At 47.3% G+C, this 17,203-nt stretch overlaps 1 protein-coding gene across 1 annotated transcript; it reads right to left on the reverse strand.

Moving 5' to 3' along the window:
- Positions 1–6,319: 6,319 nt before the first annotated feature.
- LOC135573024 (exportin-T-like) lies at positions 6,320–12,759 on the reverse strand. The gene is made up of 5 exons (XM_065022079.1): positions 12,616–12,759; positions 11,980–12,164; positions 8,201–8,373; positions 6,486–6,582; positions 6,320–6,428 (listed from the first exon to the last, which is right to left on the reverse strand). Exons 1-5 carry the CDS (start codon positions 12,757–12,759, stop codon positions 6,320–6,322), a joined length of 708 nt encoding a protein of 235 aa, XP_064878151.1.
- Positions 12,760–17,203: the final 4,444 nt, after the last annotated feature.

The following is a 17,203-nucleotide window of genomic DNA, read 5'->3' on the forward strand; positions in this document are numbered from 1 at the left end:
TCTAGAGCAGGGGTGTCAAAGTCAAATGGACGGAGGGCCAAATAAAAAAATCAGCTACAAGGCGAGGGCCGGACTGTTCGAATGTTCATTGAAAAATTTTTAAATGACGCATATAGTCTAGTGAACCTAATTGAACCTACTGAAAACCTAACAAATATATTACAATATGATCAGATAAATAAAGCAATATTTTCTTATGGCTCTGTCAGTAATCTTTAATTTTCAACAGACACAAAAGACAAATTTCCTTTATATAAATATCCCCATAACATGAACATTAAATGAAAGAAACCGGTATTCAAGGCACCATCAGTAGACTATATTTTCTATTTTAGCAAAGAAGCTAAATTTACTTCAAAGAAAAAAACAATAATAACCAATTTTCTATCATCCACTCAACTGAAATATTTTTAAAATATAATTGGATTGAAATACAAAAAATAAAGTAAAATCTATTAATCAAAAAACAACACTTGTTTAAGGAGAAGTAAATATGCAGGAAAACAAATATTAAATTTTAACTTTTAAACTTGAACTCGAGTGTGTCCCAAATATGTGGATTAAACAGTAATGTTCACTTGTTTGAGGTTGAGGTGATACTTGGTGGTGTCCCATCTTTTCCACAAGTTCGTAATGTTGAGGTAAGGCTCTGAGCTGAAGAAATCCTCAGAATTGGTGGAGGTGTTCAGCAGTAAGTCGACTCTGTGTGATGTTTTGTTCCAGGTTCATCAAAGAAAACAGTTGTTCTGGTGTATGCTTTGCAAACATAGACAACGTTCCAGGCAGCCTGGATGCGCAGCTGGGGCATTGTGCGGGAGGAAACGAGGCGCTCAGCAGCACCCACTGCCGCATATTTTGCCCTCAGTGCATCATTGCATTGGAGGTCAATCAAGCTCCATTTGGAGGTTTGGTGAGTGAGCTTTCCACGTCAACAGCAAATGGGTTGCAGCAGTTCCAACCTGCTTTTGTGCTTCAAAGTCAGCAAATCGGCGTCGAAAGTCAGCGGCAAGCATATACCTATTTTATCAGCCAACTGTGTGTGCTCAGGAACACACTGGTAGAGAGCTTCTCTTTCATGGTCTGGCAGCTGGGAAAGTGGCTCAAATTTTCTTTCCGCATCTCGTCTCCCACAGAGTCAGTTTGGTTTTAAATGCCTTCACTGTACTGTACATATCAGAGATGACACGATCCCGACCCTGCAGCTGCAGGTTTATTGCATTCAGATGACTCGTAATGTCACACAGAAAAGCCATTTCACACAGAAACATTTCGTCTCGGAGTTGTGTTGTGTCTTTCCCTTTTGCTGTCCAAGAACAGACAAATCTCCTCACGACTCGAAACATCTTTGGACACCTTTCCCTGGCTTAGCCATCGCACCTCTGTGTGATAAGGCAAATCACCATGCTCCGTTTCTAACTCCGTCAGAAATGCCTTGAACTGGCGGTGATTCAAACCTTTGGCTCTGATAAAGTTAACTGTGCGCGTGATGATGCTCATTACATGCTCCATTTCAGGCTTTACCGCACAACGCTTCCTGGTGTATGATACAATGATAAGCTGTCAGCTCACCTGTGTGATTTTCCTCTTGCATCTTTTCCGTATCTTCGCCACCCAGTCGCTCTGTGTCCACACATGCCCGGTGCTCCGTCGGTTTATCAAACCCACGAGAGTTTTCCCAAGGCAGCTCCATCTCATTTACACATCTTGACACCTCTTCATACAAATCATGCCCGTGGTTGTGCCATGCATGGGACGTAAACCAAAAACTCCTCTGTCAAAGCTTAGGTTGGAGTCCCTCCGCGGATGAAAATTGACACTGGGCAATGTCAGAAATGTCGGTGCTCTCATCCCACAGCCAAGGAATATGCAATAAAATCTTTTCCTTTTTTTACAAGCTGCTCTTTTAGATTGATGGACAACTGGTCTACTCTCGGCAATGGTGTTTCTGCTCAGACTCACATTTAAAAGAGTTGCCTTTTTCACCCAGGCAAACTTCGTCACAAACTTTAATCATGCAGTTTTTTAGTAAATCCCCTCCCGTAAATGGCCGGGCTGATTTAGCGATCTCTTCTGCCAAAATAAAACTGGCCTTGACATGCAACCTGGCCTTGTGATTTGGCTTTTGAACAGAGCCTGTCGAGATTTGAGCCTCGTTTTAATTCCTCTCTGCCTTTTGTAGCCTTTGTTCCATGTCCATATTCTTGTTTGTCCGCGTGTTTCGTTTCATAATGTCGTCTCAGATTATACTCTTTCAGTACCTTCACACTTTCTCCACACAGAAGACACACAGGTTTTCCAGCTACCCATTGAGAACATATACTCCACTCCACCTTGTTTGAAACCCCGGTTCTCAGTATCCACCTTCGGTTTGCCATTTTTGATGGGTATCTGAAAGTTAATTTTTACTGTGATTTTGTGACTGCTGTGTAGTAAATATTGAAATGAAGCAGCCTACTGCTCGGTCTTGTCTGCATTGTGGGAAATGTAGTATTGGTGCGTGTAAGATCTCACGGGCTGCCGGCTTGCTGCAGGCAGTTCCTATGTAAATCAGGAATCATCCAGGGGCGTAAAAAGCCTTCTTGCGGAGCCGGATGTGGCTGTAGGGCCTTGACTCATTTATATGCTTGATCTAGAGTGTCTCCCTCTCCTGTCTGGTAAGTACATCTAGAGTGTAGAGTGTCTCCCTCTCCTGTCTGGTAAAGATACATCTAGAGTGTAGAGTGTCTCCCTCTCCTGTCTAGTAAAGATACACCTAGAGTGTAGAGTGTCTCCCTCTCCTGTCTGGTAAAGATACATCTAGTGTGTCTCTCTCTCCTGTCTAGTAAAGATACATCTAGAGTGTAGAGTGTCTCCCTCTCCTGTCTAGTAAAGATACATCTAGAGTGTCTCCCTCTCCTGTCTAGTAAAGATACATCTAGAGTGTCTCCCTCGCCTGTCTGGTAAAGATACATCTAGAGTGTAGAGTGTCTCCCTCTCCTGTCTGGTAAAGATACATCTAGAGTGTCTCCCTCTCCTGTCTGGTAAAGATACATCTGGATAAGAGCGTCTGCTAAATGACTTAAATGTAAATGTAAATGAGTGTAGAGTGTCTCCCTCTCCTGTCTAGTAAAGATACATCTAGAGTGTAGAGTGACTCCTTCTCCTGTCTAGTAAAGATACATCTAGAGTGTAGAGTGTCTCCCTCTCCTGTCTAGTAAAGATACATCTAGAGTGTCTCCCTCGCCTGTCTGGTAAAGATACATCTAGAGTGTAGAGTGTCTCCCTCGCCTGTCTGGTAAAGATACATCTAGAGTGTAGAGTGACTCCCTCTCCTGTCTAGTAAGGTATCTAGAGTGTAGAGTGTCTCCCTCTCCTGTCTAGTAAAGATACATCTAGAGTGTCTCCCTCGCCTGTCTGGTAAAGATACATCTAGAGTGTAGAGTGTCTCCCTCTCCTGTCTAGTAGAGATACATCTAGAGTGTAGAGTGACTCCCTCTCCTGTCTAGTAAAGATACATCTAGAGTGTAGAGTGACTCCCTCTCCTGTCTGGTAAAGATACATCTAGTGTCTCTCTCTCCTGTCTAGTAGAGATACATCTAGAGTGTCTGCCTCTCCTGTCTAGTAAAGACACATCTAGAGTGACTCCTACTCCTGTCTAGTAAAGATACATCTAGAGTGTCTCCCTCTCCTGTCTAGTAAAGATACATCTAGAGTGACTCCCTCTCATGTCTAGTAAAGATACATCTAGAGTGTCTCCCTCTCCTGTCTAGTAAAGATACATCTAGAGTGTAGAGTGACTCCCTCTCCTGTCTAGTAAAGATACATCTAGAGTGTAGAGTGTCTCCCTCTCCTGTCTGGTAAAGATACATCTAGAGTGTCTCCCTCATACCTGTCTGGTAAGATACATCTAGAGTGTGAGTGTCTCCCTCTCCTGTCTAGTAAAGATACATCTAGAGTGTAGAGTCTCCCTCTCCCTGTCTGGTAAAAGATACATCTAGTGTGTCTCTCTCTCTCCTGTCTAGTAAAGATACATCTAGAGTGTCTCCCTCGCCTGTCTGGTAAAGATACATCTAGAGTGTCTCCCTCGCCTGTCTGGTAAAGATACATCTAGAGTGTAGAGTGTCTCCCTCTCCTGTCTAGTAAAGATACATCTAGAGTGTCTCCCTCTCCTGTCTGGTAAAGATACATCTAGAGTGTCTCCCTCGCCTGTCTGGTAAAGATACATCACAGAGTGTCTCCTCGCCTGTCTGGTAAAGATACATCTAGAGGTGTAGAGGGCTCCTCTCCTGTCTGGTAAAGATACATCTAGAGTGTAGAGTGACTCCCTCGCCTGTCTGGTAAAGATACATCTGGATAAGAGCGTCTGCTAAATGACTTAAATGTAAATGTAAATGAGTGTAGAGTGTCTCCCTCTCCTGTCTAGTAAAGATACATCTAGAGTGACTCCCTCTCCTGTCTAGTAAAGATACATCTAGAGTGTAGAGTGACTCCCTCTCCTGACTTAAAATGTAAATGAAACATGTAGAGTGTCTCCCTCTCCTGTCTGGTAAAGATACATCTAGAGTGAGTGTCTCCCTCTCCTGTCTAGTAAAGATACATCTACTCCTCTCTCCTGTCTAGTAAAGATACATCTAGAGTGTCTCCCTCTCCTGTCTATTAAAGATACATCTAGAGTGTCTCCCTCGCCTGTCTGGTAAAGATACATCTAGAGTGTAGAGTGACTCCTCTCCCTGTCTAGTAAAGATACATCTAGTGTCTCTGACTCCTGTCTGGTAAAGATACATCTAGAGTGTCTCTCTCTCCTGTCTAGTAAAGACACATCTGAAGTGTCTCCCTCTCCTGTCTAGTAAAGATACATCTAGAGTGTCTCCCTCTCCTGTCTAGTAAGATACATCTAAGTGTCTCCCTCTCCTGTCTGGTAAAAGATACATCTAGAGTGTCTCCCTCTCCTGTCTGGTAAAGATACATCTAGAAGTGTCTCCCTATCTGTCTAGAAGTAAAGATACATCTAGAGTGTCTCCCTCTCCTGTCTAGTAAAGATACATCTAGAGTGTCTCCCTCTCCTGTCTAGTAAGACACATCTAGAGTGTAATGAGTGACTCCCTCTCCTGTCTAGTAAAGATACATCTAGAGTGTGAGTGACTCCCTCTCCTGTCTAGTAAAGATACATCTAGAGTGTCTCCCTCTCCTGTCTAGTAAAGATACATCTAGAGTGTCTCCCTCTCCTGTCTAGTAAAGATACATCTAGAGTGACTCCCTCTCCTGTCTGGTAAAGATACATCTAGAGTGTAGAGTGACTCCCTCTCCTGTCTAGTAAAGATACATCTAGAGTGTCTCCCTCTCCTGTCTAGTAAAGACACATCTAGAGTGTCTCCCTCTCCTGTCTAGTAAAGACACATCTAGAGTGTCTCCCTCTCCTATCTAGTAAAGACACATCTAGAGTGTCTCCCTCTCCTATCTAGTAAAGATACATCTAGAGTGGCCCAAATGACACTATTCCCTTCATAGTGCACTACATTCGACCAGAGGCCTGGGTGGAATAAGGTGCCATAGAGAATAGGGAGCCATATTCCCATAGACCTCTGGTCAGATGTAGTGCACATAGAGAATAGGGAGCCATATTCCCATAAGCCTCTGGTCAGATGTAGTGCACATAGAGAATAGGGAGCCATATTCCCATAGACCTCTGGTCAGATGTAGTGCACATAGAGAATATGGAGCCATATTCCCATAGGTCTCTGGTCAGATGTAGTGCACATAGAGAATAGGGAGCCATATTCCCATAGGTCTCTGGTCAGATGTAGTGCACATAGAGAATAGGGAGCCATATTCCCATAGACCTCTGGTCAGATGTAGTGCACATAGAGAATGGGGGAGCCATATTCCATAAACTCTGGTCAGATGTAGTGCACATAGAGAATAGGGAGCCATATTCCCATAGACCTCTGGTCAGATGTAGTGCACATAGAGAATAGGGAGCCATATTCCCATAAGCCTCTGGTCAGATGTAGTGCACATAGAGAATAGGGAGCCATATTCCCATAGACCTCTGGTCAGATGTAGTGCACATAGAGAATAGGGAGTCATATTCCCATAGACCTCTGGTCAGATGTAGTGCACACATAGAGAATGAGGCCATATTCTCATAGACCTCTGGTCAGATGTAGTGCACATAGAGGAATAGGGAGTCATATTCCCATAGACCTCTGGTCAGATGTAGTGCACATAGAATAGGGCCATATTCTCATATACCTCTGGTCAGATGTAGTGCACATAGAGAATAGGAGCCATATTCCCATAGACCTCTGGTCCAGATGTAGTGCACATAGAGAATAGGGAGTCATATTCCCAGCTGCAGGGTATATCTCACCTGTTTCAGTACGTGCAGGTAGTCGTAGCAGAAGCCTGCGATGTTGGCTGAGATCTTCGTCGTCGTCGTGGACCAGCAGCTGGAGGAGCAGAGAACCTTGGTCTCGGGCGCACAACGCCTCGGCGGCTGCCTTCACCTCGCCCCTTGGCCAGTTTGGTCCCAGCTCAGCACCAGAGACTGGCCCATCCCGTTCACCAGTCTGGAGAACTTGGCCAGGAAGGTCATCACTCCTCCTGATGGAGCCAAGACAGGAAACGGGGGGGGGGGGGCTTTTTCAGGTATAAACAGGAAACAGTTTTCATCCATTCAGGAAGTAGAGGTGAGGAGGAAGGAAATGGAGCCTTTGGCCTTTTGTTGGACTGTGGGAAATGGAGTAGCGAGTTTGTGTGTGTGTGTGGTGTGTGTGTGTGTGTGTGTGTTGTGGTGTGTGTTATGTGGTGTGTGTGTGTGTTGTGGTGTGTGTTATGTGATGTGTGTGTGTTATGGTGTGTGTGTGTGTTATGGTGTGTGTGTGTGTTATGGTGTGTGTGTCTGTGTGTGTGTTGTGGTGTGTGTGTGGTGTGTGGTGTGTGTTATGGTGTGTGTGTGTGGTGTGTGTGTGTGTTATGTGGTGTGTGTTATGGTGTGTGTGTGTGTTATGGTGTGTGTGTGTGTGTGTTATGTGGTGTGTGTGTGTGTGTTGTGTTATGGTGTGTGTGTGTGTGTGTGTTATGGTGTGTGTGTGTGTGTGTTTATGGTGTGTGTGTGTGTGTGTGTTTATGGTGTGTGTGTGTGTGTGTGTTATGGTGTGTGTGTTATGTGGTGGTGTGTGTTATGTGGTGTGTGTGTGTTATGGTGTGTGTGTGTGTGTGTGTTATGGTGTGTGTGTGTCTGTGTGTGTGTTGTGGTGTGTGTGTGGTGTGTGGTGTGTGTTATGGTGTGTGTGTGTGGTGTGTGTGTGTGTTATGTGGTGTGTGTTATGGTGTGTGTGTGTGTGTGTTATGTGGTGTGTGTGTGTGTGTGTGTGTGTGTGTTATGGTGTGTGTGTGTGTGTGTGTTATGGTGTGTGTGTGTGTGTGTTATGTGGTGTGTGTGTGTGTGTGTGTGTGTGTGTTATGGTGTGTGTGTGTGTGTGTGTTATGGTGTGTGTGTGTGTGTGTGTTATGGTGTGTGTGTGTGTGTGTGTTATGGTGTGTGTGTTATGTGGTGTGTGTGTTTATGTGGTGTGTGTGTGTTATGGTGTGTGTGTGTGTGTGTTATGGTGTGTGTGTCTGTGTGTGTGTTGTGGTGTGTGTGTGGTGTGTGGTGTGTTATGGTGTGTGTGTGTGGTGTGTGTGTGTGTTTATGTGGTGTGTGTTATGGTGTGTGTGTGTGTGTTATGGTGTGTGTGTGTGTGTGTGTTATGTGTGTTATGTGGTGTGTGTGTGTGTGTGTTATGGTGTGTGTGTGTGTGTGTGTTATGGTGTGTGTGTGTGTGTGTGTGTTATGGTGTGTGTGTGTGTGTGTGTTATGGTGTGTGTGTGTGTGTGTGTTATGGTGTGTGTGTGTGTGTGTGTTATGGTGTGTGTGTTATGTGGTGTGTGTGTGTTATGGTGTGTGTGTTATGTGGTGTGTGTGTTATGTGGTGTGTGTGTGTTATGTGGTGTGTGTGTTATGTGGTGTGTGTGTGTGTTATGGTGTGTGTGTTATGTGGTGTGTGTGTTATGTGGTGTGTGTGTGTTATGTGGTGTGTGTGTTATGTGGTGTGTGTGTTATGTGGTGTGTGTGTGTTATGGTGTGTGTGTTATGTGGTGTGTGTGTTATGTGGTGTGTGTGTGTTATGTGGTGTGTGTGTTATGTGGTGTGTGTGTGTGTGTGTGTGTGTGTGTGCACCTACCTGGTCCACGTTGAAGAAGCCAGCCGACTGCAGGACTTGACAGAGGGACTCGACCAGCTTGGTCTTGTCTGTCGGGTCCATTCCTTTATTGACAATCTCAAACAGACAGTCACACGCCTCCTCTCTCAGGTCCTCCACAGACATCTGACTCAGCAGCAGGTTCACAAACCTGGAGGGACAGGAACACACTGGTTAAACACTGGTCCAGGACCAGTCCTCTGATCTAGTCTCTGGTTCATAGACCTGGAGGGACAGGAACACACTGGTTAAACACTGGTCCAGGACCAGTCCTCTGATCGAGGGTCTGGTTCATTAACCTGGAGGGACAGGAACACACTGGTCCAGGACCAGTCCTCTGATCGAGGGTCTGGTTCATTAACCTGGAGGGAGAGGAACACACTGGTCCAGGACCAGTCCTCTGATCTAGTCTCTGGTTCATAGACCTGGAGGGACAGGAACACACTGGTTAAACACTGGTCCAGGACCAGTCATCCTGATCTAGTCTCTAGTTCTACGGCTAACCTGGAGGGAGGAACAGACTGGTTAAACACTGGTCAGGACCAGTCCTCTGATCCTAGTGTCTGGTTCATTAACCTGGAGGGACAGGGGCACTGGTTAAACACTGGTCCAGGACCAGTCCTCTGATCTAGTGTCTGGTTCATTAACCTGGAGGAGAGGAACACACTGGTCCAGACCAGTCCTCTGATCAAGTGTCTGGTTCATTTAACCTGGAGGGAGAGGAACACACTGGTCCAGGACCAGTCCTCTGATCTAGTGTCTGGTTCATTAACCTGGAGGGACAGGAACACACTGGTCCAGGGACCAGTCTCCTGATCTAGTGTCTGGTTCATTAACCTGGAGGGAGAGAACACACACTGGTCCAGGACCAGTCCTCTGATCTAGTGTCTGGTTCATTAACCTGGAGGACAGGAACACACTGGTCCAGGACCAGTCCTCTGATCCTGATGTCTGGTTCCATTAACCTGGAGGGACAGGAACACACTGGTCCAGAGACCAGTCCTCTGATCTAGTGTCTGGTTCATTAACCTGGAGGAGAGGAACACACTGGTCCAGGACCAGTCCTCTGATCTAGTGTCTGGTTCATTAACCTGGAGGGGACAGGAACACACTGGTCCAGGACCAGTCCTCTGATCTAGTGTCTGGTTCATTAACCTGGAGGGAGAGGAACACTGGTCCAGGACCAGTCCTCTGATCTAGTCTCTGGTTCATTAACCTGGAGGGGAGAGGAACACACTGGTCAGAACCAGTCCTCTGATCTAGTCTCTGGTTCATTAACCTGGAGGACAGGAACACACTGGTCAGGACCAGTCCTCTGATCTAGTGTCTGGTTCATAAACCTGGAGAGGAAGGAACGCACACTGGTTAAACACTAGTCCAGGACAGTCCTCTGATCTAGTGTCTGGTTCATTAACCTGGAGGGAGAGGAACACACTGGTCCAGGACCAGTCCTCTGATCTAGTCTCTGGTTCATAAACCTGGACCGTCACACAACAACCACTGATGTTGATGACAAGAAGGCGTTTCAACACGGTGCATTTGAGCTCGATGTCTAGTCTCATAGCAAAGGAGGATGAGGAGGAGGCGCGGACGGAGAAGGGCGACATCTGATGAGTTTCAACACGATGCATTTGAGCTCGATGTCTCATAGGAAAGGGTCTGAATACGTAAATTAGGCATCTGTATTTTATTTTTAATACATTTGCAAAATTTCTAGACAACCTGTTTTCGCTTTGTCATTATGGGGGTATTGTGATGTCATTATGGGGTATTGTGATGTCATTATGGGGTATTGTGATGTCACTATGGGGGTATTGTGATGTCATTATGGGGTATTGTGATGTCATTATGGGGTATTGTGATGTCACTATGGGGGTATTGTGATGTCATTATGGGGTATTGTGATGTCATTATGGGGTATTGTGATGTCATTATGGGGTATTGTGATGTCATTATGGGGTATTGTGATGTCATTATGGGGTATTGTGATGTCATTATGGGGTATTGTGATGTCATTATGGGGTATTGTGATGTCATTATGGGGTATTGTGATGTCATTATGGGGTATTTATCTATCCACCATATCAATTATAGAATAAGGCTGTAACTTACTGAAAGGGGAATGGGTCTGAATTCACCATATCTACCTATCTATCTATCCACCATATCAATTATAGAATAAGGTTGTAACTTACTGAAAGGGGAATGGGTCTGAATTCACCATATCTACCTATCTATCTATCCACCATATCAATTATAGAATAAGGCTGTAACTTACTGAAAGGGGAATGGGTCTGAATTCACCATATCTACCTCCAATACCTTATTATGATCTATCCTGATGCCTAGTCTCTTTACCCTGCCTTCATGTACATATCTACCTCCAATACCTTATTATTATCTATCCTGATGTCACTTTACCCTGCCTTCATGTACATATCTACCTCAAATACCTTATTATTATCTATCCTGATGTCTAGTCACTTTACCCTGCCTTCATGTACATATCTACCTCAAATACCTTATTATTATCTATCCGCATGTCTAGTCACTTTACCCTGCCTTCATGTACATATCTACCTCAAATACCTTATTATTATCTATCCTGATTAGTTTGGGTCTTTGCGTGTCAAAAAGATACAGTAGCTCTGTATTTAGCTTGGTGCCTAGCTAGCTTTAGCTTGGTGCCTAGCTAGCTTTAGCTTGGTGCCTAGCTAGCTTTAGCTTGGTGCCTAGCTTAACTTGGTCTTTGTAGCTTTAGCAGGTGCCTAGCTTTAACAGTGCCTAGCTAGCTTTAGCTTGGTGCCTAGCTAGCTTTTGGCTTGGTACCTAGCTAGCTTTGGCAATTTACCTATAGCTTTAACAATACCTAGCTAGCTTTAGCTTGGTACCTAGCTAGCTTTAGCTTAGTACCTAGCTAACTTTGGCAATGCCTAATAACTGGCTTGGTACCTAATAGCTTTAACAGTACCTAGCTAACAACTGTTTAAGCTAGCTTTAGCTTGGTACCTAGCTAGCTTTAGCTTAGTACCTAGCTAGCTTTAGCTTAGTACCTAGCTAGCTTTAGCTTGGTACCTAGCTAGCTTTAGCTTGGTACCTAGCTAGCTTTAGCTTGGTACCTAGCTAGCTTTAGCTTATTACCTAGCTAGCTTTAGCTTAGTACCTAGCTAGCTTTAGCTTGGTACCTGCGCGAGACAACTTTACCAGCATCGTAGCATACCGTGATATGAAATAGGAGGGATCGTCTAATCAATGTGTAGAAAATGTATTAATGTGTTACATTTTTATGTCATATTCAGGTCCTGATTGGTCAACAAGCTTCATTGGCACGTCAAATAGTGTATATTTTTGGACACACAAAGACCAAAACGGCGTTCCATAGGAATCCTGGTTGAGAATGAAACGACTGACCACACAGACTGACCACACAGACTGACCACACAGACAGCCACTGACCACAGACAGCCACTGACCACACAGACAGCCACTGACCACACAGACTGACCAGAGACTGACCACACAGACAGAGACTGACCACACAGACTGGACAGAGACTGACCACACAGACAGAGACTGACCACACAGACTGGACAGAGACTGACCACACAGACAGAGAGATGACCACAGACAGAGACTGACCACACAGACAGAGACTGACCACACAGACAGAGACTGACCACACAGACAGAGAGATGACCACACAGACAGAGACTGACCACACAGACTGACCACACAGACTGACCACAGACAGACGTACCTGTCGTTGGCGATGAGGTTGAGGTCTATCCAGGAGACGTATGCCCCCACTACCTCCAGACATTGACAGGTGATCTCAGGGTGAGACTGCTGATAGGCCCCGAGGATCTGGTACCAGGACTCAACCAGGCTGGGGATGACCTGCTCCCTCATACCATCCTTTATTAATGTGTTCCTACGAACCTCCTAGAGAGAGGAGAGAGGAGGGGGGTAGAGAGAGAGAGGGGAGAGAGAGAGGAGAGAGAGGAGGGGGGTAGAGAGAGAGAGAGGAGAGAGAGAGAGGAGAGAGAGAGAGAGAGGGGAGGGGGTAGAGAGAGAGAGGGAGAGAGAGAGAGAGGAGAGGGAGGGAGGAGAGAGAGGAGGTGGGTAGAGAGAGAGAGAGGAGAGAGAGAGAGAGAGAGGAGTTAGAGACTGGGGATGACCTGCTCCCTCATACCATCCTTTAATAATGTGTTCCTACGAACCTCCTAAAGAGAAGAGAAGGAGAGAAAAAGAGAGAGAAGAGAAGGAGAGAGAGAAAAGAGAAGGAGAGAGAGAAAAGAGAAGGAGAGAAAAAGAGAGAGAAGGAGAGAAAAAGAGAGAGAAGAGAGAAGGAGAGAAAGAGAGAAAAAAGAGGACACCCTCAGTGTCCTCTTACCTCAGGGGAGTGCAGGATGTCTCTGTCCACCACCTCAGCGTCAATAGCCATCAGTGTCCTGAGGTAGACGTCGACCCCGTGTGGGTTCAGGCCCACTAGAGGCAGCAGGTCGAAGAACTTGAGCCAGTGGGTCAGGTACTCCATCACGGTCAGAGGCAACCTGGGCCTTGTTACGGATGAACAGCTTCTCTGGTTGGGAGTTCATTAACTGGAGAGGAGGAGGAGGAAGGAAGAGGGGGAGGGGGAAGGGAAGGAGGAGGAAGAGGAGGAGGGGAAGGAGGAGGGAGGGAGGGGGAGGGGAAGGAGGAGGAGGAAGACAAAGAGGGGAAGGAGGAGGAGGAGGAGGGGAGGAGGAAGGAGGAGGAGGAAGACGAAGAGGGGAAGGAGGAGGAGGAGGAAGAGAAAGGAGACGGAGGGAGAGGATGAAGAGGAGGAGGAGGAGGAAGAGGAAGAGGAGGAGGAGGAGGAGGGAGAGGAGGAGGAGGGGAAGGAGGAGGAGGAAGAAGAGGAGGAGGAGGGAAGGAGGAGGAGAAGGAAGGAGGAAGAAAGAAGGAGGGAGGAAGGAGGAGCGAAAGAGGGAAGGATGAAGAGGAGGAGGAAGGAAGAAGAAGGGAAGAGAAGGAAGAAGAGGGAAAGGGAAGGAATAAGAAGAGAAAGAAGAAGAAAGAGGAAGAAGAGGGGAAGAAATAAGAAGAGGAGGGGAAGGAGGAAGAAGATGAAGAGGAGAAGGGGAAGGAAGAGGAGGAAGAAGAAGAGGAGGGGAAGGAGGAAGAAGATGAGGAGGGGAAGGAAGATGAAGAGGAGGGGAAGGAGGAAGAAGATGAAGAGGAGGAGGGGAGGATTGTCGGGATAGCAGAGAAGGAGAATATTATATTGAAATTCATTTTCGAATACAATTTTTCAATTCAGGTGTGGAAGAGAGTCAACTTCAAGACTGTATAAAAACGTGTAACTAACGACAGCTCAAGTAACAAATAGAGTTGTTGATGAAATGTGTAACTAACGAAAGCTCAAGTAACAAATAGTTGTTGATGAAATGTGTAACTAATGACAGCTCAAGTAACAAATAGAGGTTGTTGATGAAACGTACTGCGTTGTTGTGACAGGTTGAGCTAAGTGACAGAAGCCCCACCTGACCCTGGAGCCCTTCATCGGGTTTCTCCACAGTGTGTTGCTGAGCCGGGACTGAGCCTCCATGTCTGGGACGGCTCACTAACTTATAAAGTCGCTTTCCTGTTCAGGACTTTAGTTCAGCAAGTCACTTTCTGTTCAGGACTAGTTCATAAGTCACTTTTTCATTTTCAGGACTAGTTCATAGAGATACTGCTGGCAGAGACACAGGCCACATGGTTTTCAGTCAGATGTTAGGAAGAAACGTGACAGTACTTTGATGCCCTACTGTGGGAAAAGGTGACAGTACTTTAATGCCCTACTGTGAAAGCATGAGAAAAGGTAACAGTACTTTAATGCTCTACTATGAAAGCATGAGAAAAGGTGACAGTACTTTAATGCCCTACTGTGAAAGCATGAGAAAAGGTGACAGTACTTTAATGCCCTACTGTGAAAGCATGAGAAAAGGTGACAGTACTTTAATGCCCTACTGTGAAAGCATGAGAAAAGGTGACAGTACTTTAATGCCCTACTGTGAAAGCATGAGAAAAGGTGACAGCATTAGCTGTTATCTGGAGTCAATGGGATTGGAGGAACAGTCAACCTATTATCACAGACTTCCTAATTCATCATCTATCAGACTAGTGGCAGGATGACAGCTGACAGAGGTACTTCCTCTCCTCTCCTCTCCTCTCCTCTCCTCCTCCTCCTCCTCCACCTCTCCTTCCCCTCCCGTCCTCCTCTCCCCTCCGCTCCTCCCCCTCTCCTCCTCTTCCACCTCTCCTTCCCCTCCCGTCCTCCTCTCCTCCTCTTCCACCTCTCCTTCCCCTCCCGGCCTCCTCTCCTCTCCTCCCCCTCCTCCCCTCCCCCTCCTCTCACCTGTACTTGATCTGGTGCTCCAGGACTTGGAAACAGAAGAACTTCACATGGTCGTCACTGAGAGAGGGATTAATAAAGATATTACAATACAACACAGGGTCGTCACTGAGAGAGGGATTAATAAGAGTCCAGAGAAGGACCAACAGGGAGACCAACAGGGAGACCAGAGAAGGACCAACAGGGAGACCAACAGGGAGACCAGAGAAGAACCAACAGGGAGACCAACAGGGAGACCAGAGAAGGACCAACAGGGAGACCAACAGGGAGACCAGAGAAGAACCAACAGGGAGACCAACAGGGAGACCAACAGGGAGACCAGAGAAGGACCAACAGGGAGACCAACAGGGAGACCAGAGAAGAACCAACAGGGAGACCAACAGGGAGACCAACAGGGAGACCAGAGAAGAACCAACAGGGAGACCCAACAGGGAGACCAACAGGGAGACCAGAGAAGGACCAACAGGGAGACCAGAGAAGAACCAACAGGGAGACCAGAGAAGAACCAACAGGGAGACCAACAGGGAGACCAGAGAAGAACCAACAGGGAGACCAGAGTCCAGAGAAGAACCAACAGGGAGACCAACAGGGAGACCAGAGAAGAACCAACAGGGAGACCAGAGAAGGACCAACAGGGAGACCAACAGGGAGACCAGAGAAGAACCAACAGGGAGACCAGAGAAGAACCAACAGGGAGACCAACAGGGAGACCAGAGAAGAACCAACAGGGAGACCCAACAGGGAGACCAGAGAAGAACCAACAGGGAGACCAACAGGGAGACCAACAGGGAGACCAGAGAAGAACCAACAGGGAGACCAACAGGGAGACCAGAGAAGAACCAACAGGGAGACCAGAGTCCAGAGAAGGACCAACAGGGAGACCAGAGAAGAACCAACAGGGAGACCAACAGGGAGACCAGAGAAGAACCAACAGGGAGACCAACAGGGAGACCAGAGAAGAACCAACAGGGAGACCAACAGGGAGACCAGAGAAGAACCAACAGGGAGACCAACAGGGAGACCAACAGGGAGACCAGAGAAGAACCAACAGGGAGACCAACAGGGAGACCAACAGGGAGACCAGAGAAGAACCAACAGGGAGACCAACAGGGAGACCAACAGGGAGACCAGAGAAGAACCGACAGGGAGACCAGAGAAGAACCAACAGGGAGACCAACAGGGAGACCAGAGAAGAACCGACAGGGAGACAAAGCAGTAGAACAGGTTGGAATCTGAAACCTCCCAGGTGTGACTAGAAGGATACTGTACAGTCTCAAATCAGAATCCTACCAACTAATGGGTCTCACCTGTAAATGCCTTTAGCCAGGGCCTCTGCACACACCTCCCAGGCATCCTGGGACTCCTTCAACTGCTCAAAATACACCATCGCCTGAGGAGGAGAAACAGTAGCAGTGAGAGAGAAACAGAGAAACAGGAGCAGAGAGAGAGAGAAACAGGAGCAGAGAGAGAAACATAACTCCCCCATTCTGTAGCCAGCCACACAACCCCCATAACTCCCCCATTCTACAGCCAGCCACACAACCCCCATAACTCCCCCATTCTGTAGCCAGCCACACAACCCCCATAACTCCCCCATTCTACAGCCAGCCACACAACCCCCATAACTCCCCCATTCTGTAGCCAGCCACACAACCCCCATAACTCCCCCATTCTACAGCCAGCCACACAACACCCATAACTCCCCCAGTCTACAGCCAGCCACACAACCCCCATAACTCCCCCATTCTACAGCCAGCCACACAACCCCCATAACTCCCCCATTCTGTAGCCAGCCACACAACCCCCATAACTCCCCCATTCTACAGCCAGCCATAACAACACTCGTGCTGACAGCGGAGAGGGAACAAGTTAGGCAGGCTGGCTGGCTGGTTGGTTGGCTGGCTGGTTGGTTGGTTGGCTGGCTGCCTCAAGGACACAGAGTTGGTGTGGGTCTCCTAGACATGTATTTCTGTGTAGGCCTACATCTGAAAAAGCATGGTGGAAGCCTTGTGTTCCACAGCAGAACCCAGGTGGAAGCCTTGTGTTCCACAGCAGAACCCAGGTGGAAGCCTTGTGTTCCACAGCAGAACCGCAGATCCCAGGTGGAAGCCTTGTGTTCCACAGCAGATCCACAGATCCCAGGTGGTAGCCTTGTGTTCCACAGCAGAACCGCAGATCCCAGGTGGAAGCCTTGTGTTCCACAGCAGAACCGCAGATCCCAGGTGGAAGCCTTGTGTTCCACAGCAGATCCACAGATCCCAGGTGGAAGCCTTGTGTTCCACAGCAGAACCCAGGTGGAAGCCTTGTGTTCCACAGCAGAACCGCAGATCCCAGGTGGAAGCCTTGTGTTCCACAACAGATCCACAGATCCCAGGTGGAAGCCTTGTGTTCCACAGCTGATCCCAGGTGGAAGTCTTGTGTTCCACAGCAGATCCACAGATCCCAGGTGGAAGCCTTGTGTTCCACAGCAGAACCCAGGTGGAAGCCTTGTGTTCCACAGCAGAACCCAGGTGGAAGCCTTGTGTTCCACAGCAGAACCGCAGATCCCAGGTGGAAGCCTTGTTCCACAGCAGATCCACAGATCCCAGGTGGAAGCCTCGCG

The sequence above is a fragment of the Oncorhynchus nerka genome, linkage group LG8 (genome assembly GCF_034236695.1).
Source record: "Oncorhynchus nerka isolate Pitt River linkage group LG8, Oner_Uvic_2.0, whole genome shotgun sequence".
In the NCBI taxonomy this organism is placed as follows: Eukaryota; Metazoa; Chordata; class Actinopteri; order Salmoniformes; family Salmonidae; genus Oncorhynchus; species Oncorhynchus nerka.

Coding starts and splice junctions, on each gene's coding strand:
- LOC135573024 (XM_065022079.1), bottom strand. CDS start 12,759: ATGGAGTACCTGACCCACTGGCTCAAGTTCTTCGACCTGCTGCCTCTA. Junction 6,583..8,200: donor CTTCAACGTGGACCAGGTAG/GTGCACACACAC, acceptor TGGCTCCATCAG/GAGGAGTGATGACCTTCCTG. Junction 6,429..6,485: donor CAAACTGGCCAAGGGGCGAG/GTGAAGGCAGCC, acceptor CTGCTCCTCCAG/CTGCTGGTCCACGACGACGA.